Source organism: Ammodytes marinus, assembly GCF_949987685.1.
Source record: "Ammodytes marinus genome assembly, chromosome: 15".
In the NCBI taxonomy this organism is placed as follows: domain Eukaryota; kingdom Metazoa; phylum Chordata; class Actinopteri; order Uranoscopiformes; family Ammodytidae; genus Ammodytes; species Ammodytes marinus.
In genome coordinates, this window is record NC_137219.1 from 13727203 (window position 1) to 13746397 (window position 19195).

At 45.3% G+C, this 19195-nt stretch overlaps 2 protein-coding genes across 4 annotated transcripts; one reads left to right on the forward strand and one right to left on the reverse strand.

The window, feature by feature from the left end:
* Positions 1–1004: 1004 nt before the first annotated feature.
* On the reverse strand, positions 1005–5760 carry LOC307261365 (transmembrane protein 151B; the record flags this gene model as incomplete). The annotated part of the gene is made up of 2 exons (XM_080041889.1): positions 5635–5760; positions 1005–2636 (listed from the first exon to the last, which is right to left on the reverse strand). The coding sequence occupies exons 1-2, from the start codon at positions 5749–5751 to the stop codon at positions 1005–1007; spliced, it is 1749 nt and encodes a 582-aa protein (XP_079898015.1). The 5' UTR covers positions 5752–5760.
* A 596-nt stretch (positions 5761–6356) lies between these two features.
* rpap1 (RNA polymerase II associated protein 1) lies at positions 6357–18879 on the forward strand. Of its 3 annotated transcripts, none has more exons than XM_080041899.1 (27): positions 6357–6392; positions 7045–7239; positions 7611–7759; positions 8096–8188; positions 8346–8532; positions 8663–8815; positions 8983–9219; positions 10758–10873; positions 10992–11090; positions 11330–11431; positions 11518–11685; positions 12276–12455; positions 12587–12721; positions 12849–13019; positions 13182–13339; positions 13509–13679; positions 14104–14299; positions 14442–14551; positions 14665–14860; positions 15038–15184; positions 15417–15559; positions 15950–16388; positions 16590–16708; positions 16815–17046; positions 17208–17384; positions 18094–18150; positions 18380–18879. In XM_080041899.1, the coding sequence occupies exons 2-27, from the start codon at positions 7047–7049 to the stop codon at positions 18527–18529; spliced, it is 4278 nt and encodes a 1425-aa protein (XP_079898025.1). In that variant the 5' UTR covers positions 6357–6392; positions 7045–7046; the 3' UTR covers positions 18530–18879. The 3 variants fall into 3 exon arrangements, with proteins under 3 accessions (XP_079898025.1, XP_079898026.1, XP_079898027.1); XM_080041900.1 differs by having other exon boundaries at positions 8346–8526; XM_080041901.1 differs by lacking the exons at positions 18094–18150; positions 18380–18879 and having other exon boundaries at positions 17293–17357.
* Positions 18880–19195: the final 316 nt, after the last annotated feature.

Below are 19195 nucleotides of genomic sequence, written 5' to 3' on the forward strand. Positions count from 1 at the left end.
GTCACCTCAAATCAACAGGGTCACTGGAGAAACTTAACTGTGAAATCTCTTTTCTGCCTTCTTTATCTTATGTTTGTGAAAAATCAACAACCCTCCATAACCACTTTTATTGCTTACATTTTGACATTCAATTCACATGTCCCTAATCAATAGATGTTTAGGAGTGTTATAAAATTATTTTATAAAACAACAACGAAAAAACTGAATACTGAGTGTCTTTGGTTTCACCATGCTGTCTATGAATCCAGTAAAAGACGACACCCCTGGTAATGACATGCAACTTTTCTTTTTTTTCTCGTAGGCCTTTGTTCTTCACTAGCCTGGCTCCGCCCGCCTACCTACTTCCACTCAATTTTCATTTCACTTCAGTAGTCAAATTAAATTAAGTACGATGGTCTGGTTGGACCAGGCTAGTTCTTCACATCTTACACATTCAAAACAGACAAGGCCAAAGTATGAACTGGTATTTTGCTCTGGTGACTTCTGAAAAATCAGAATCCTGATAAAAACAGAATGATGCTGTGGCGTTGCAGATTTCATGTATCAGTGGCGTGCATGCACCATTTAATAAAATGTTACACTTATATTCTGGTCGATGTACACACTCCTGAAGGAGTGTACAACACTGCTCCAATGCATCTGCAGTTGGTTCCATACAGACAATTTACCTTTAAAGGTGGAGTCAGCCATTCTGGAGAATGCTTGTTTATCAAAATCACTTCAATGTATTCACTTATTTTGACAAAAAGTTTATTTGACAACAAGCCTTCTCTAGACTCACTGACTCCACCTTTAATCATATAAGATGACTGGTTTGACCTTTTAGTGTCCGTCCTAAAAAATATAAAGTCTTAACTGAATTTTCTTTTACTTCATACCAACAGTGGAATGTTCTCCATAACCCTCCATTAATGTCTATGGAGCAAATGGTGAACAGTCATGCAGCACCTTCCATTATTACTTATTTGACTCCATCATGAGTCATCAGCAGGCCTCTTTGTCCGTCACAGAGCCGTCTCCACACAGGAGGACCCTCTCCGTATGAAATAGCGCCTCACTTCCCTCCCGTCCTCGCCGCTGCAGCCCTCTGACCTGTGCACGATGAGAACAGGGAAGAAGCGGGCGTCCCTATAGGTTGGTGGACTGTCGCTTAGCGCCAGCTGGCTGGAGTCTGACCGGCAGCACTGCTCCTCCATGCAGCAGGGCTCCTCTGTCATGTTGCTGCTGCGGCTCCTGCACAGGGCCACAGTGCGGTGGGAGCCGTACATGCGGCAGAGGGAGAAGTGGGATGTGGTGGAGGAGAGATGCGAGCGGACCAGCGCACCTCGGCGGCAGGAGAAGATGGAGGAGCAGCTGGAGCTGGTGACTGGCCGCCTCCGGCCTCCTCGTCCAATGGGCTCGCTGTGTCTCTCGCGCTCCTCCTGGCTTTGCAGAGCGCCGTAGCTCTGAGCCGTCTGGCTGCTGCTGTCCAGCAGGAAGCAGTTTGAGGACGAGGTGCATTCGGTGTCCTGTAAGGAGTTAGAGTCTGCAGTGCTCATGTTGATCAGCATGGCCTCCGAGTAGCTGGGAATCAGCTGCCGGTTGCAGCGTATGTGCCACTCCAGTTCAGTGCTGTCCAGCGTGTCTACTCTCGGTATAGAGCAACCAGCGTGACTCCCCGTAGGCCTGTCTTCATCTAGAGGAGAGGGGCTGCTGCAGATGTACTCCAACCCAAACAGCTTCTCTATGCGGTAGTGCACATAAGCGGTGCGGTACTCTATCAGCACTCTCAGAGGCCAGGACAGCATGAGCAGGGCCGCCAGCCAGAAGGCCACCTGGGAACCGTACCAAGGCAACCTCTCTGGGTCTTCATAGGCGATCAGGTTCTCTCTGAAGTCCACGTTCTTCAGCTGCATGCCCTCCCGGGCCTCCATGTAATCGTCCAAGCCCTCGATTTCAGAGAAGAACCTGGCCCTCTGGTTAAGGTAATCGTTTTCCGGGCCGGCCTCTGTGAAACTGAAGCATTTGGTGAAGCGCAGGCGAGTAGCCGGGTGACCCTCAAGGTCCCTGAGGTCACTCGAGACATCTTTCATACCGCAGTGGGAGTAGTCAAACTCGCCCTCGGCCACATGGGTGTTGACCCGCTCGTGGTACACCTGCGTGGTGGTGTAGGCGTCCCCGTTGCGGTATCGGGTCACTTGGCGAGTGCGTCGGACAAAGTGGTAGCTGATGGCCTTCCACCAAATGCAAGGCTGGGCCTGTCGCATCCTCAGCACGCGCTCATACACGCTGTCCAGGTCTGCCTTGCACTGCATCTGGCTCCTGGCTCGGCAGCGCCAGCACTCCACCATGTACAGGACGTAGAGCATGAGCAGTAAGGCCAGAGGGATGTAGATGTAGCCGTCGGAGCAGGGGCTGTCGTGGTAGATCATGGAGTGCACTCCGACGCCCATCCCTGCCCCCCCGCGTAGGGAGGAGGTGAAGGAGGCCGATAAGGAGGAGCTGAGGGCCGAGTTGAACCTGATCCTGGTGACCCGGGCCAGCCGGCACCAGGCCAGCGCGCCCAGGCAGCTGTACATGAGCAGAGAGAGCAGCAGGCAGCGCCAGTGGGACTCCCGGCAGACACAGGCACCAAGGGACTGCTTGACTGGACGCTGCTGCAGAGAGAGTGAAAGAGAGAGGGATTGAGTGAGTAATGTGGAAAAGGCACTTAGAGCAATGAGCCCCTGAAACATACTGTAGCGGTGACATTATGACTTGCAGCAGAAAATGCAAATGAATGTGGCTGCGGTATAAATGGCCAGGCTTTTCCAAACCTAAGCACAAAGTAAATCAAACTGGAGAAAGCTCAGTGAGGCCACGAAGCGCCCAGGAGGAGGCTGTGAGTCAAAGCAGCTGTCGGACAAAATATTATCTTACTCTACAAATTAATTTGATTTATATTGCACGAGGGAAAATGTGCTAGTAAAGTTGTCACATTAATATCACAATGTAGAACTTGTAGAGGAAACCCTAAAGATTCACTGTTAGAAACAGAGTCTGACTGACACTGGGGGTTTGAGGCAGATAACACTACTGGCATTAGAGTTCTAAATGTTATATAGGAGTGATGAACTGATATCAATGGATAATATCAGCCGGATAAATAATTGGTCAGGTCTGTTGTTACACGTGACGTGCCCAAGCTGCATGAGTATTACAAAAACGCTTAGTTTGGCTTTGAACTGAAATTATCTTCAAAATGGCAGAACATTACAAAAAAAAGTAAACACAGTGACATGTCACTCATTGAGGACAAAGAACAAATAGTGTTAAGATACAGTTTCTCAAATGTAACTGTTTACTGCTTTTCTGTTAAAGGTCAAGTCAGTAATTCTGGAGAATGCTTGTGCAAAATCAGTGAATATCTCCTAACGATTTGCTACTTTTTAGTAATGTGTGTCCAGTGTGCTGTCAATCCAGTGTGAATACACAGCCTATATGCTCCGTATACAGGCATGTTGCTAGCTACGGTGGGCCCCTTTGTTTACATACCTGATTACAAAGCCTAGGATGTGTAATACACCCCCAGCTCACACAGTAGGGACAGGTGGCTGATTGTGAGGAGATATTTATTAATTGTGTGTAAAAATAATTGTTAGTTGCAGCTCATTATAAGCTACTTCACTTTTCAAATAGAGATTTTAAACTTTTTACCCCACTATACATTTATCCAACAGCTGTGTTATTACAGAAGTGAATTATTCAACACACACACACACACACACACACACACACACACACACACACACACACACACACACACACACACACACACACACCTCTGCTCTACACTTGGCTCAGGGCAAACAAACAGAAAGAGAAAGTGCTCACATTTGCGATACTGACCACGAGTAGAAAGGTCCCATTCAGCAAAGACAGTGGCCTAAAGCGCTTTCATCAGTTACTGACTGTAACAGAGTCTAGAGCGTAACAATTTATGCATCAAGAGATTAAAGCAGGACTGCAGCATTTAATGTATGCAGCTGCAGGGAGGGTAGTTCAGGAGCTTCACCCGTCATCTACAATAACGCACCTCTACAGCCCTATTGTCAAGAGTTCTGAATGACTTTTTATTATTATTACTGTGTCATATGGGGACAACCCTCCCCCCTCCCCAATGTGCTCTTGTTGACTACCTCTGGGGTTTTGCAGAGTGAAAGGATTTATGTTGACAGCCAGTGTGTCCACTACTGCACTGACACAGGGGTGGGGATGTCACTTTGCCAGTTCCACCTCAGATATTTATGGAGCAAAGTCAAACCAATTCTGGTGTTCTAGGAAGCTAGGGACAGATCTTTCACTTTCAGTAGTGCATGACTCATGACTGCAGCCATTGAAGAGCCTTAACTCATTTACCTGAAGATCGCTATGGGAGGATTTTTTACACACTAATAAATCCCCTTTAAATACTTCCTGTATGCAAAACATCTTCTATAACTAGTCCAAGGTTATACCCTTCATACAAATATAAGACCTGACTCAGATGGTATAACAACATATCACTATAATAGTTTCCTGTCGAGTGAAGATAACTAGGACTACACAAGTTGCTTGAAACTCAATGGTGCTAATCTCCTCTAGAGTATAAAGTAGGAATTAGCAGTTAAATGGACAATGGATAGGAGGAGGTTGGACAACTCATGCTCTTTTACTGTCTATCCATGGTTGGCTGCACACAGCCAACCCCCCAGAATGAAGCAAATAACTTCACAACAATAAAGACAGAGGACACAGTGGAGAGACCACTAGAAACTGGAAATTACGCTTTGTAAAAAAAGATGAAATAACTCTACTTGAGGAACAATCTAAAGCTTGGGTATCTTTTCCACATCAGCAGATTCTACTGCAACTATGTGCAATGGACTATCCTGACATTTCAGCCAGCAGAGAGAGTGACAGAGAGAGAGAGAGAGAGAGAGAGAGAGAGAGAGAGAGAGAGAGAGAGAGAGAGAGAGAGAGAGAGAGAGAGGCTGTTTGGCTGCAGGTTGCAGTGACAATGTAATTGCACAGAGGAATGGGATGGCAATGTGGAATTTACAGTATAGAGCCCCTATGGCACAACATTTAAAATGCATGTCTTTGTTTTAATCAGTTCTTATCTTATTTGAATCTGTTAAATAAAATAAGTTGAGAAAACAGCTTCGAATGTAATTGTCTGTGCGGCAGGACATGAAGATTTATGGTTTGGCATTTCGTGTACTTAAAAAAAAAATGTAAACAGAAAAAAAGAAAGAAAATATCAGTACTATTTCTGGATGATATTTGGGTTAGGTTAAACGTTATTTTCCCTGTGGGGACATTTGGCTTCGGCAGAGTGCACGACTGCTTAATAAAAATCATAGCCTACTTCACAGAGTACAACTATAAGAACAAAACAAAACAACCAGGCCAACAAACACACATTTGAACTTTGACAACATGGTGCTTATAATCTGTAAGTGAACTTTGCTCTAGGCTATCGCATTCAAATGTAAGGTGAAGGGATAGTAAGTGCAGGTATTAATATATTTAGGCTATTGCACATTGCCCTGTTATTGCACTACAACAAAGTGCAATCAACATATTTCCTCATGTTTTTGTTTAACTCAGTAAATAAGACAATGTCTAACCTACCTCCTCCAGGACATCACTCTCCACCGGTGAGTCCTCCTCCTCCTGCTCCTCTCCCTCAGCATCATTGGGAGCGCTGGCCGCCGTGTCCTCCGCAGAATCCTGATCGGAGGAGAGCATCCTGCACTTTTTCGCATTTCAGAGAGATTTTACTCTCTCACTCTCTTTTTATCCACTCGCTCTGTTCCCTCTGAACCCCGTTTAGCCCATACACCGTCTGGGCCGGAGCCAGCGGGCTGCTGCTGCTGCACAGAGCGGGGATCCCGCGGTGGTTCTGACTGACCGGCGGACGGAGGGGGGCGGGGTTGTGGGAGTTCACCGCAGCAAAGGCAGCAGACGTTGACCATGATGCAGCCGAGGAAGCTTGCTGTTGTCAGTTAAAATCACCTAACAAAATGAAACACCCCTGGTCCTGGACCATGCTCATCCAGACCCGCAGTCCAGGGTCCTGATGAAGGACGTGGAAGGATAAAGCGAGATGAAGCGCAAAACCCACGGCGTCCCAACCTTATTTACTATCTATGGTCCCAACACAAATCAACGTAAATGCATCGTTACATTCACGCAAAGCACCGCTAATTAGTGCATGTATCTGAATTACCTTGTATATTTGGGGCAGAGAGAAGGGTGCGACCGAGAAAAGACCCTACGCTTCGCTGTCTCTTTTGCTCTGGCAGAGCTTTTATTTTGAAGGTGGAGTTTGGTGTCACACTTATAGTCTTCCGAGTGTTGAGCACCACGGACCCAGCAACTGACTGAAGGTTAGCAAATACAAAAACACAACATTTAAAAGCAACAAAAGCAGACGCACATTGGTGAATTATATTATCATAACATTTATGCTTCAACCGAGTGAAATTTTAAGTTTCTTGCTAACGTTAAAGTGACGGAAACTAAGTTACATCCATCCCCGACGCGTGTCGGATGTAAACTTCACTGCACGTGAAAACAACATCTGGCTAACGTTAGATACGATTTAATTACAAAGTTATTTAGTTCAAGTTAGTCGCGTTGTGTCCTTTTTACTTACACACAAGATAACTTTGGTTAGCCTTTAGATTAGCCGTGCTAACCAAGTTCAGCTTCCATTAGCTAAAGCAAACGACAGCATTTAATTAACAATGTTTTCTTAAATTACAATTAGCCAAACCCAAACCTATCTTTCAGCTAAGGCTGGCACGATGAGCCAGAGGACAGCCTGAAGTAGTTTCAATTCATGTAACATTTCATCATTAAGCTGTTTTCAGAGGCGTAACGCAGTTAACGTCGTGGGCACTCTTCAGCTTTGGGCCCCTTGAGTCAACAAAGGATTCAGTTATGTTTAGGTGTTTTAGAGATGACAGGTTGGGTTAAGGCCGCTTAACACAAATGGAAGGGGGTGGCAGTGTCTTTAATATCTGTGTCCTTTTATAGGAATGTTGCGGCGTCCTAAGCCTACCGACTGTGAGGCCGATGTCTTGAAGGAGCAGGAGCAGTTTCTGACCTCCGGTGCATCGTCTGCTGCCAATGTGGTCCGCCGCCCCGACAAGAGGAGAGGAGAGGCTGGAGAAGGAGGGGGACACACTGCAGAGAACGAAGCTAGTCAGAAGGATGTTGTCACCATAGAAGGTAAAAGAGGTGCCGTTGTTTTTTTATTAGTGTTATTATCATCTATCTAGAATGTTTACTCATTGACAGTTGACTTTTTTTTTCTTTTTTTTTACCATGCTCAACATGAGGCTAAGATGATCTTAACATAACTCTTTTTTTTTTTAAAGATATTTTTTGGCATTTTTTTTTCTATGCTTTATTGACAGTGCAGAGAGACAGAGGTGAAATGGGGCAGAGAGGGGAGTGACATGCAGAGAACGTCCGCGGGTGGGAATCAAACCCGGGTCTGCTGCTGGGCCCGGCCCGGGAGGGGGATGCCTTACCAACTGAGCTAAAGGCGCCCACGTCTTAACAGAACTCTAATGTGAAACTGTTGTGTTTACCTCTAGATCTTCCAGACGAACTCCCGTCCCTGACCCCTGCCCCGCCTAAGAAGTCCCGATTCAAGGCTGCTCGCGTCACTTTTGAAGATCAGGATGCTGAGGAGAGGCTGGACAGTAACGACACCCACATCAGCGCTGTCCTCTCCAAGATAGTTGTAAGTGTAGACTGTAAGGGCGCTTTCACACCTGCTGGGTTTGGTTCGATCCCATGTTTGCTGCGTCCCGTTTTTGTCAGAACACAACAATGGTAGTAGGGGCCCAGGGGCACACCTAAAGGTGTGAAAGAGAACCGAGCCTGTGGAAAAACAAAACAATGTATCATCCTCGCATCTGGTGTGCACCAAGTATGCAAACTAGAAGTGGAAAATCAGATACAAAAGACACAGACAGTGAATCAGCGACACTTAGATTAAGTCAAGCAGATTTTCTCTCAGTTTAACTCCACTTAAAATGAACTCAATGGATCTGTAAGATTGTCCTTTTGTTTTAAGGAGAGAGATATCAGCTCTACGGCAGTATCTGTACCGGCATTCACAGGCATGGCTTTCCCCAAAGTGTTGCACCGCTCCGAACCCGACAGTCAGGTAAATAAATAAATAAATGGGGTGATTTTAAAATGTATGAACACACATACACATGATGCACATATAGCTTCTATGTAAATTCATGAACGTAATGAGCTGAAAAACAACTTGGTTTTAGGTTACATACATCCTGATTTTCTGAGTTTTTCATCCTTAGCTTCCTCTGACCTCAGCTGGGGGAAAGAAGAGTATCTTTGCACGTAACATTGCAGCCCAGAGAATTAAGGAGGGAAAGCCACCTTTACACTGCACACCTCAAGTTGTTCAGACGCCTGCACACAGACAGCAGAAGCTGCCTCTGGAGACTAGCATGGATACGGATCATTGTGACACTGCAGGTCAGTGTAAGGAGGGCTTGAGCTATATTCTTCTGAATGACACATCAATCAAATAATGTTTTCTCTTTTCTTTGACCAAAGGAAACCCCCTTCTTCACATTTTTAGTGTCTCCCTTCTCTCTTTGTCTGTCTCTAGCCTCGGGTCCACGGATAGTGTCTGGTGGAGGGCTGGAGGGCCTGGGAAGCTCAGCAGAGACCATGAGGATCCACAGGGAGAACCAGGCCAAGCTCCAGGCCATGTCCCGGACTGAGATACTACAGGAGCAGAATAAACTCTTGTCTCAGCTCGGTAGGCATTAGTGTTGTCCACGTGATAGTTAATTGTTATATGTTGAGAATAATAAAGGATATTCATTGAGTTTTTAGAAAACATGACATTTTCTTTTTCTCCCCTCCCCCTCTTCCCTTTTGTTTGTACCGCTGCGTATATATAACATGATTATTTCTGCTTCCTAGATCCTAGACTGGTGGAGTTTGTTAGATCTCGCAAAGCCCAGGGCGGCCCGTCCTCTGCCTCCCCATCCAAAGTGCTCCAGGGCAAAGGCAGCAAAGGAAACTCTCCTCTTGAAAACGTGAGCAGAGAGTCAGAGTCCTCCAGTGGTGCTGCGCCACTTCAGAAACCCCAAGAAGTAGAGATGGACGGAGAGGAGGAGGAGGAAGAGGAGGAGGAACTGCCACCAACTGCTGTGACGGGTATACGTTTAAAATAAAACTCGTCCTTATCACTTCTACCGCCGACTGCTTTCGCTGCTGCAGATCTGCACACAAAGCAACAGAACTTAAAGGTGTTGTCAGGGTTCGTGGAGAATGTTTGTTGACAAAATCACTTTTTGGCTACATGTCCGTACTGTGTGTGTGTGTGTGTGCTGAAAAATACATTTAGTGTTAATACAGTGCAGACTCAGTCATTGGGCATGTTGCTAGCTTCGGTAGGCCCCCTTTGATTACATACCCTTTGTTTACATTCCCGTGTACAGAGCCTAGGCTGTGTATTAACACCAGCTTTTCTTTCAGCGCACACACAGTACGGACAGGTAGCAGATTGTGAGGAAATATTAACAGATTTTGTCTAAAACATATTTTGACAACAAGCATTCTCCAGAAAACGCTGACTCCACCTTTACGTAATGTGGATGGCTATGATATATATTATTATATCACATTACTTCTTGCCTCCTTAGGCCACGTCACCCATTTTCCTCTCTGTCCTCCACTCTCTCCCAAGCATCCAGTCCATAATTGCATAACTAATATGGGATGCGTCTGCTGCGTGGCTGAAATCCAGACATTAAAGCTGAACGTTGACTACACTTTGTGTGATTAGCAGGCCGAGCCAGAAGTAGCCACTCTGTGCAATTAACTTACTGCAGATCATTCAAAGAATTCTCCCAGTCCTGATGAAAGTGTTGCTAAAGGATCAGAAGAAGACAGATCTTGCACCTCATTTATAATCTTAAAAAAGACAAACATAATGAACAGAGCTGTTTTTTTCATCATGTTATTTTGGACAAATAGTATTTTATTGCCTTTACTTTATACTGTGAGAACAAACCACGCGCTCTTGTTTTGGGTTGAGAATAAATAGCATTTCCTCAGAGCATCTTTAGCCATAGGATCCTGCAGCACTCACTGGGGTATGATTATATTGTGTTTTAATGCTTTGGAGAAGCACAAGCTTTCTGGATGGGTTTTGTATAATATTTTGTAAAGTCTCCTGTAATATTATGTCTGCATTGATTTGTTGCGAAAAAAAAAGAAGTTTTTGGAACGGATCCAGACAGTCTCTGCAGCATGGACTAGATGCTACGTTTTAAAACAAGCAGCATAGCAACAGTTTGTTTTTGTCATGACGGTTGACTCCGTGCTGCCAGTCTTATTATCTTGATGGCTAAAGTTAATTGGCTAACTTTGCCAATTTCATATTGTTAAATTGAAAAAAGTTCATATGCTGTTGTCAAAGTCTGCTGAACAATACTGCAAGGATCCAATCATTAACTTTTATTCTGATTGGTCAGCAGTGAGTTCATGTAAATAATGTTGTAATAATGTGTTTTTGTATAAGCAACTTTGAATAAGCTAGTCCGCTCCTGAAAACGTATTCATGTGATTTTGTCTTTAAGACGTTAAAGGGCTCGGGAGTAAGCAGGAATGCTGGAATTGTGGATAATTTTGTCAAGCAATCGTACATGGTGACTAATCTTGCTCTTGCCCTCCTGTGTGTGTGAATTCAGAAGTGGACCTGCCGATGAAGCCCCAGAAGGAATGGGTCCACATGAGTAAGCTGGAGCCAGAGAAACTGGAGTGGATGAGAGACCTGCCTGCACCCAGAAGGAAAGGAACCAAGAAGGTCAGGAGATACATTTTATTATACATTTTCATTCATTTCTGCTCAAACCTAGCATTTTAGTAAGTTTTTCTGCATTCAAGCCTTTGTGACTTGCTGTGGTTATGTGTCTCCCTGATAGGCCATGCATGCTCGGTTTGACTTTGCGGGGACCTTGGTTCCACCCACTCAGGATCTGCCCACCCACTTAGGCCTGCACCACCACGGAGAGGAGCCTGAGGTTAGTCGGCAAATAGTCAAAAAACAAACAAAAGATGATTTTTATATTAATATCATTTCCCATTGTATCTTTAATGCAGTAAAATTTTTGTAAAAAAAAAGTATAGATTGACACAGGTCTGTTCTTCATGATTTTCTTTTGTGATTGCTAACTGGGTTTGACTCTCAAAGCAATTTTAACATAATAGTAGCTAGCTATGAATGTTTATTTTATTCTTGACATTGAGGATTTGTCTCCAGCTGGCAGGGTACTCCCTGCAGGAACTCTTCCTGCTGTCTCGGAGTCAGGTCATCCAGCAGAGGAGTCTGGCCCTTGGCACTCTGGCCAACATCCTATCAAAGGTTCGCAAACCAACAAACATACACAGTGTCACGCGTATTTGCAGAAGCCCGTGTCCATAGTAAGTCACTCATATGTCACCCTGTAGGCCCGCGCCGGGGAGTACCTGTCTGTCCTGAAAGGCAGCGTGACGTCCACTCTGCTGGACGCCGGCCTGCTCTTCCTGCTGCGCTTTGCATTGGACGATAACGTGGAGGGAGTGATGTCCGCGGCTGTGCACGCACTTAAAGCATTGCTTGTGTGCGCGGAAGATGAAGTAAGACAACTTCGACATTTCAGGGAGCCATTTAGAGCCTTCATTCTTTGTTTATTTACAGAGCTGCTCTTTTCTTTTTTTAACAAATGTATTTATTGAATGTTCCACTTATTACATAGAAACAACAATAAAATATAAAACAAACAAGCAAGGTTCAGGGTAGTGGCAAGGCAAGGCATCTTCCTATAAAGTTCTATGACAGGGCACTACATTTCGTACAGTTCCACTTCATGGTCCACATCATGGTGGACTCTAAAGCATGAAACGGCATGTTTCCAAATGCAAAGACACACAATTAAAGAAAAATAAATAAATGTCATCAGAAATAATACAATTAAGGCAAGAAGGTCTCTATTGCTTTCTCCCATCTTCTGTCCTTTTATCTCCAATGTCTGATTATGTTGTGACTTCAGGAAGTGCAGTGCAAAATCTCAGCAACATTTACCGTTGGCACATAAACAAATCTGAAAACTATATTTGTATGAGCTATAGTTCACTGTGTGTCTGTAACACTTCTTCTGTAAGAGTATCTCAATCTTGTGTCTTCTTGTCCTTCCGCTTTATAGCCACTTTGTTTGCCCCCCCCACAGGAGTGTCTGGACTGCACCTTCTCCTGGTACCGCGGCCTGGCCTCTTTCCCTCTGCTGCCCTCGACACAGGAGGAGGAAGAGGAGGAGGACGAAGGGCTGCCCGAGAACATGAAGTTGACAGCTAAGGAGAAGGAAGAGAGGAAGACTGATCATGATGTGGCCAGGAACGACATTGTCAAAGTAAAGGATCCAAAATTAATTTTCACATTTTCCTCTCGGTTTGTCAGATTTATAATATCCTGTAAATCTGTAGGTGGCTGTTTAATGATATTTTAAGTTGTCTCTGTTATTCCTGTGTGTGTGTGTTTCAGGGTCTGTTAAAGATGAAACTTCTCCCTAGGCTTCGCTACATCCTGGAGGTGTTCCGACCGTCTGCCCGAGTGGTCCAGGATGTTCTCGGGGTCCTGACTCGTATCGCGAGGCACTCCTCCAAATCTGCCACCCAGGTTAGCAACAATAACAGCTGCAGTTCACCAATCTATACTCGGAACCAATCGTTTCCTGGTTGCTGTTGTTTACCATGCTTGCTGCTGGTTACAGTTAGTTATTATTATCTCTGTTGTTTTTCTTCAGGTGCTTGACTGTCCTCGCCTGATGGAGATGGTGATGTCAGAGTTCCTTCCCACTTCCTGGACAGCGCCGTCTTTGCCCGTTCCTCAGTCTGTTTACGGCCTTCCACTGGCCTGCGCCATGAAGCTAGCAAGAGTGTTGGCTACCTCTGGCAGACACGCCTGTGCTAGGCTGGTAAGTGACACCTGGAGGAATCAGTTAGAGATGCTTCTCTGTACTGATACTGCTGAGCGTATATGAAAGCTTGCAGCCTAGTGTAGAAACCCTTCTTTATTGATCATGTCTAAGTCATTTGTTGCGCACAAAACATCAAGGAAAAATGATTTCTCTCCACAGTTAAACTCTCTGGCGGTGAGGGAGCGTCTGACTTGTCTGCTGAGTGCAGAGCCCAGCGAGTTGCTGCTGGAGCCGAGCGAGGCCCTCAGGATCACCACTGAGGCCTACAGGCTGTGGGCTGTAGCAGCCGCCTACGGGCAGGCCTGCAATTTATACATGTAAGGTTAAAGCTGAGCAATTATGTAAATGTAGAGCATTCTGAACTGTAGCTTGACAACATGATATAGTACGACAACAGCTGTTTTGATTATACATTAAACATCCTCTCCCCTGTTATTCACTCATGGGGTTGGTTTTTATTGCCATACTGTCATAATGTTTCCACAGAGACCTGTATCCAGGCTTAGCCAAGGCGTTGCAGTCGGTTCACAGAGCCCTGGCCCCCTCTGACCCTCTGTTGCCTCTCCAGCTCCAGCGGGTCCTGGCTCTTCTGTCTCTGCTCACACAAGTCACACACACCGCAGGCTGCCATCAGGAGCTACAGGCTGGCATGGTCAGGTATGGATGAGGGATCAATGCAGTGTGTAGTTAAGGTGTATTTTGTATTCATTTAGTGGTCAAAGTGCTCAGTCTCGACCCCTCCCGTTTGGAGAATTTACTGAGGCGACGGCGGCATTCAAGGAAAGGAAAGCTAGTAACTAAAGATGGCATCATCAACCATTGCCTCAAGTCTTTACCACAATATCAAATGATGAGGTGAAGATGTATTTTGTTATTTATTCTATAGCACTTCTTCCTTGTCTTCCAACAGGTAAATTTTCAGCATTATATATAAAAAAACGTAAGGCCGTTAGGTTTGCCTGTTCTGTGCTAGTGTAAAGTCCCTTTACACACTGCACCTTGAAAGCATCACGCAACACACTCCAATCCCTTTAAAAAAAAAATGTTTTTATCCTCGTCACCATCTCTGTTTTCACTTCAGCTCTCAGGGAGAAGATTGCCCCCCTCCCCCTCCTGTGTCCTGGGGTCATGTCACAGGGTTGCAGGCATCCTTGTTGGGACATTTGAAGGGCTTTATGAAGAGCCTGGATAATCCAGGCCAGAGAGAAAGCAGCCTGGCTGTGATACCAGCCTACCTGGTCTACCTAGAAGCTTACTACCATCAGCTCTCCAGACAGGTACAGCACTGCATCTTGCCGTGAACTTCACATAGGTTTTATTTATCAGCTCTTATGTTTCTATACAAACTATAAGCGATTAACTGTAAAATGCAAACATTTGGTTGAACTAAAATGTTTGTAATGTGACTCTCCTCGTCAGAACTGTTTCAAGCCGGTGGAGACGCTTCAAGAACTGGAGCTGCTGACGTCTGAGGTCCTCCTCCCCCTGCTGTCCCACGGTGTGGTCCAAGGCCTGATGAAGAATCTAAAGTAAACCATGTAGTCATATTTTGGTTTGTTTAGTTTGAGTTTAAATAGTTCTTTTAATCAGTTCTACCTTTTAACAACATTATTTCTGTAATTATTATATTATTTTACACCAGGTCTTCATCAGTAGTGTGTAATGTCCAGAGTTGTCCCCTGGGCCCAGAGACCACTCCTAGCCTCCCTGGTTTGGCCTGTCCAGGATGGAGGGACCGCCCGGGGCTGGTTGTTCCCACCTCCCCTTTCCCTCTTCTCACGGGCCTAGGGCTCCTCCTGGAGACCATCACAGGAATCCACAAAGGTCTCAGCTGCAAGGTAGTTTCTCCCAGAGAAGACTAAAATCCTTCAGTGTAATCTTTGCTTGCCGTCTTCTAGAGCACAGTAGAATATATTTTGCTGCCAACTTTTGATGACACAAACACCAAATCACATTATTGTTCATCTCAATAGTTCCCTTTCCTGTGTTTTTCCTTTCTCTCTCCCTCTCTGTAGTTCACTGCTCTCCTCCTGTCAGAACCTGTGACTGGTTACCTGAGCTGTTGCAGTCAGGCCACGCCCACCCTATCTCACACCAAAGCTTGGCTTCTCCGCCACGAGCACCACCTCCTCTACCTGCTTCTACGGCTGGCACACAGACTGGTACGCTTCCGACTTTCAATCAAAACTACATTAACAATGTTCTGTTGACCTGGAATATTTTATGCTATGTTTCATTATTTTCTCCAACAGATAGACATGCACATTTCAAATCTTGTCCTGTGGTTTATTGTGTTCTTGAAAAACCAAATCATAGTAAAGGAGAGTTTCTGTGGGTGCAGGTCAGTGTGATTTGTGACACTATAATTCTCTTTCTCTTTTTGTTTCCTCTCAGGTTCCCATCGAGGCAGGAGTAGCCAAGAATGCCTCACTGTACCACCAGGTGGCGCTGGTTCTGCTGCCATGGTTATTACCAGGCAGTGAATACCTGGCACACCAACTGCTGTCCACCATCGTCTTCAGCAAGGACTTCATATCGTAAGTTTACATCGACATCAGTAAGCATAATTAGGGTTTCATTGCCAGTTAATCGGTAACTCAACCCTAAAGCCTGAAATATATCTTTTACAGATTTTTGTTTTATATATCGCATTAACCGATTATCAAGAGGGATGTTTCACATATTTCTTTTACTGAAAATGACAGCCCATTCCCTTATCCCTCCTGCCAGATCTCCTCTAACAGATCACTTTACTTTAACACATCAGTCCGGTAATAAAAACACATGTGCTGGATGTCAGGTTAAATAGCAAGAAGGGACAGAATGACAGGACAGAAAAGCAAAAAACATAGCCGAATAAGTAACTGCTAGTAATCCCCAAATTAAAATCATAACTCAGTTTTCATTTTTGTTTTGTTGTTTTCCAGAGAGGGCCACAGCGGAGGACCCGAGGCCGTGGAGCTGGGAGAGCTGAAACTCCAAGAGGAGAGCCAACAGCAGCATCGTGCCTCTCCCTCCCTGCAGACCGTGGGCGCTCTGCTGAGAGAAGCCTGTGTTCAGCTGCCCTCCATCCGTGGCTGCTTCCTCACTCACCTGGCCCACCTGGAGCCGTCTGTGCTGACGTCCCGAGACGCTCTGCTGGGCCGTAACCCCTGGACCAAAACCCACCTCCTCCCAGAGCTCACCGGCCCCACACTGCCGTCAGACTGGCATTTCCTCCCGCTCATCAGCCTGTACGAGCAGACAGGCACGTCCGACGGTGGAGGGCTGGCGGTGGAGCAGCTCCCACAGGGGGCGCTACAGTCGGTCACCCACTGCCTGCAGTGGCTGCTGCTGCTGGAGGTGTGGCGGGAGGAAGCTCTAAAGGTACATAAACACGTCCAGTCAGGTCTGTGTGAACTATATAGGAATAACATTGCATAAAAGGGCTTAATGGTTCCAATGTTCTCTATCTCAGAACCCTGTTTCCCCCAGGAAATGTCTTAATGAAGGTGGTTGCTGCCCAGGGCTGCAGGAGGCACGGCGCAACGTCAATATAACATTATATTATATTTTGTCACCTTGTAGGTGATCCCTCCTGTTGCCAAGCTGGCGCGCCTTTCCTGCGTGTTCCTGTGCTCCAGTGACATGTTCCTGGAGAGACCTGTTCAGAAACTGACCTGGGGTCTGTTCAGACTACTAACCAGGTCTGAAATGTTTCATATTCATTCTATTGCTGTTTAAGACAAAAACAAACTGACACTAGGTAAAGGTAGCTAATTTCCAGCTGAATATAATCTCTTCCATTGACAGGCGGTCCAGGCTGGACTGTTTGGACCTTAGCGTACCTCCTCCAGGCCTAGCCTCCTTCCAGGACTTGTATACTGCTCTCTTGAGCCATTACGAGGCTGTGTCCTTTGGAGACCGGCTGTTTGGCAGCTGGGTCCTCTTACCGTTGCAGAGGAGGTACAGCACTACCATGAGACTGGCCGTGTTTGGAGAACACGTGGGCATGCTAAGGTCGCTGGGAGTCACTATGGAACAGGTACTGTTGAGGATCAGTTGCCTTGTTGTGTGTAAAGAAAGATGCCCTTTTGAGTTGATTTAACAACTTTTGTGTGTCCCATTTTTCATGTAACAAATACTTGAATTCATCGTAGGCTAAAACTGTAATGATCTCTCTCTGTCTGTGTTTCTGGTTTGAAGCTCTCCGTCCCCATCGAGCGCTTCACGTCTCCCCCTGAAGACTCCCTCCCTCTGCTCAATCTCTACTTCCGCTCTTTGGTGACAGGGACCCTGAAGCCGCGCTGGTGTCCCGTCCTGTATGTGGTCACCTTATGTCACGTCAACTCCTTCATCTTCTCTCAGGATGCTGCTGCACAGGTACAGCACCGCACGGCAGAAACATCTCCACGTGATAGAAAATATGTGATTTACGTCACCTCCTTGATTCATAAAAACAGCTTCCCAAAGGCTTAAAACACAAATCATCTCTTGAGAACGTCTGTTGTCCTGCTGCCTCTTAAAGATCTGATGATCATATTTAAGATTGCCCTTTGAGGCTTTTTCTATCTTACTTTTATCAAAAAATCAGCCATTGTCAAACCTAAAGCAAACTGCCACATATGTTATGATTTAGTGAATCCAAAAGATCCTGCAGCTGCATTGAATAGCAGGCAGGACCAGTGAGAAGTAGATTTTTTTCACTGTGGATTTATGGATGTTTTCTTTGCCAAGAATGAGCTCACTGGATGTGAAATCTTTATGATTATATGAACCTATAAAACCAATCCTCGTGCTCTGGATTGAGCAGTCACAGCTGAGCTCCAATCATGTTCATAAATATCGATCTAAATCATAGTATTAGACCTTTTAGTTTTGGGGCTAACATCAGACAATAAGGAACATATTAAGCAACTTAATTTTGTCTTCAACTACTCTTTCCCTCTTTACTTACTTCACAAAAATGTGATTAAGAGCAGTGGAGCCTGAAAACATTCAAACGAGCAGGTTTTCAGTAAATACTGATAACGAGGAGTTTGTCAGTACATCACAGGCTATTGATCTTTTAAATCCCCTCGTTCTCTTACAGGAGGTTGAAGCAGCTCGACACAGTATGCTGAGGAAAATCTACTGCCTGACTGATGAGGTATTTCACTCACTCTCTCTCTCTCTGATCTTTGTACACTGTGAGGTGTTTATTGTTTGTCCCAAACTCTTTCCCCCTCACCTCTAGCGTAGCTTTTGCCCCATTTGTCAATGTCACTCCATCCTTCCACGTATTCCCTGTTTGGAACTCAATGGATCACACCACCGCTTGGCCTGCTCTCCTTAACCGGCTTTTCACTGTCTTTCGTTCTATTTTCTATTATTTTTAGGTGTTGAAGAGCCACTTGCTGCTCTTTCGTTTGCCACAACAGGCCTCGGAGTTTGGCTTCGATATGTACGACGAGTTGCCTCCTATCAGGGCCAAGCGTTTAGAGAGCGTCTTAAGGCTGCAGGACAAGAGCAACGGCAAAGGAGACTGAAGGCAACAGGAATTGGAAAAGGTAAAAACTAGTGAGCCACAAACAGAAGGTTCGAAGGAGCGACAGTGTGGGACTCGGCGGTGGGAGACAAAAGTGAGACGTTTGTTTCAACTACTAAAAGAGTCTCATGAAGATCAGCCTCGGAAGAGCCATGGTCACAAGAAAATCTTCTGTGGCCTCTTTTCTGTAAGGAAACCCAACCTGGGGCAGATTTGTCAAGCCAACATGGAAGTAATGTTTGCAAATCATTTTTTGGACTTATTTTAATCTTCTTCAATTTAAAACCATCGGTAGAAACGAAAGTCTGTTCACTTGTTTTTTAAGGTTTAAGGAACCTGTCTGAACTGGAGCACAGGTCAATCCTAAGGTTTAGATATTGTACATTTAGTAAAAATAAAAATGAGGTGCAAACCTTTCCTTCAAGTAAAACAGAGGTGTTATCCTGTCACACCAGCCTGAAGTTGTCATTTTTCGTGTATAAAACATTATTTGTATTATGTGTCATCTTAAGGTTTGTATTCCTTAATCACTATGGGTCAGCACTTCAAGAATAGCCCCATGGAAACAGTATTAAAGTGTAGCTGAGTTTACAATGTCACACCACATTATGCAAATGCACACAGTCTGATTTAAAATAGTGCAGCATGCGTATTGTTTTCAGCGGGT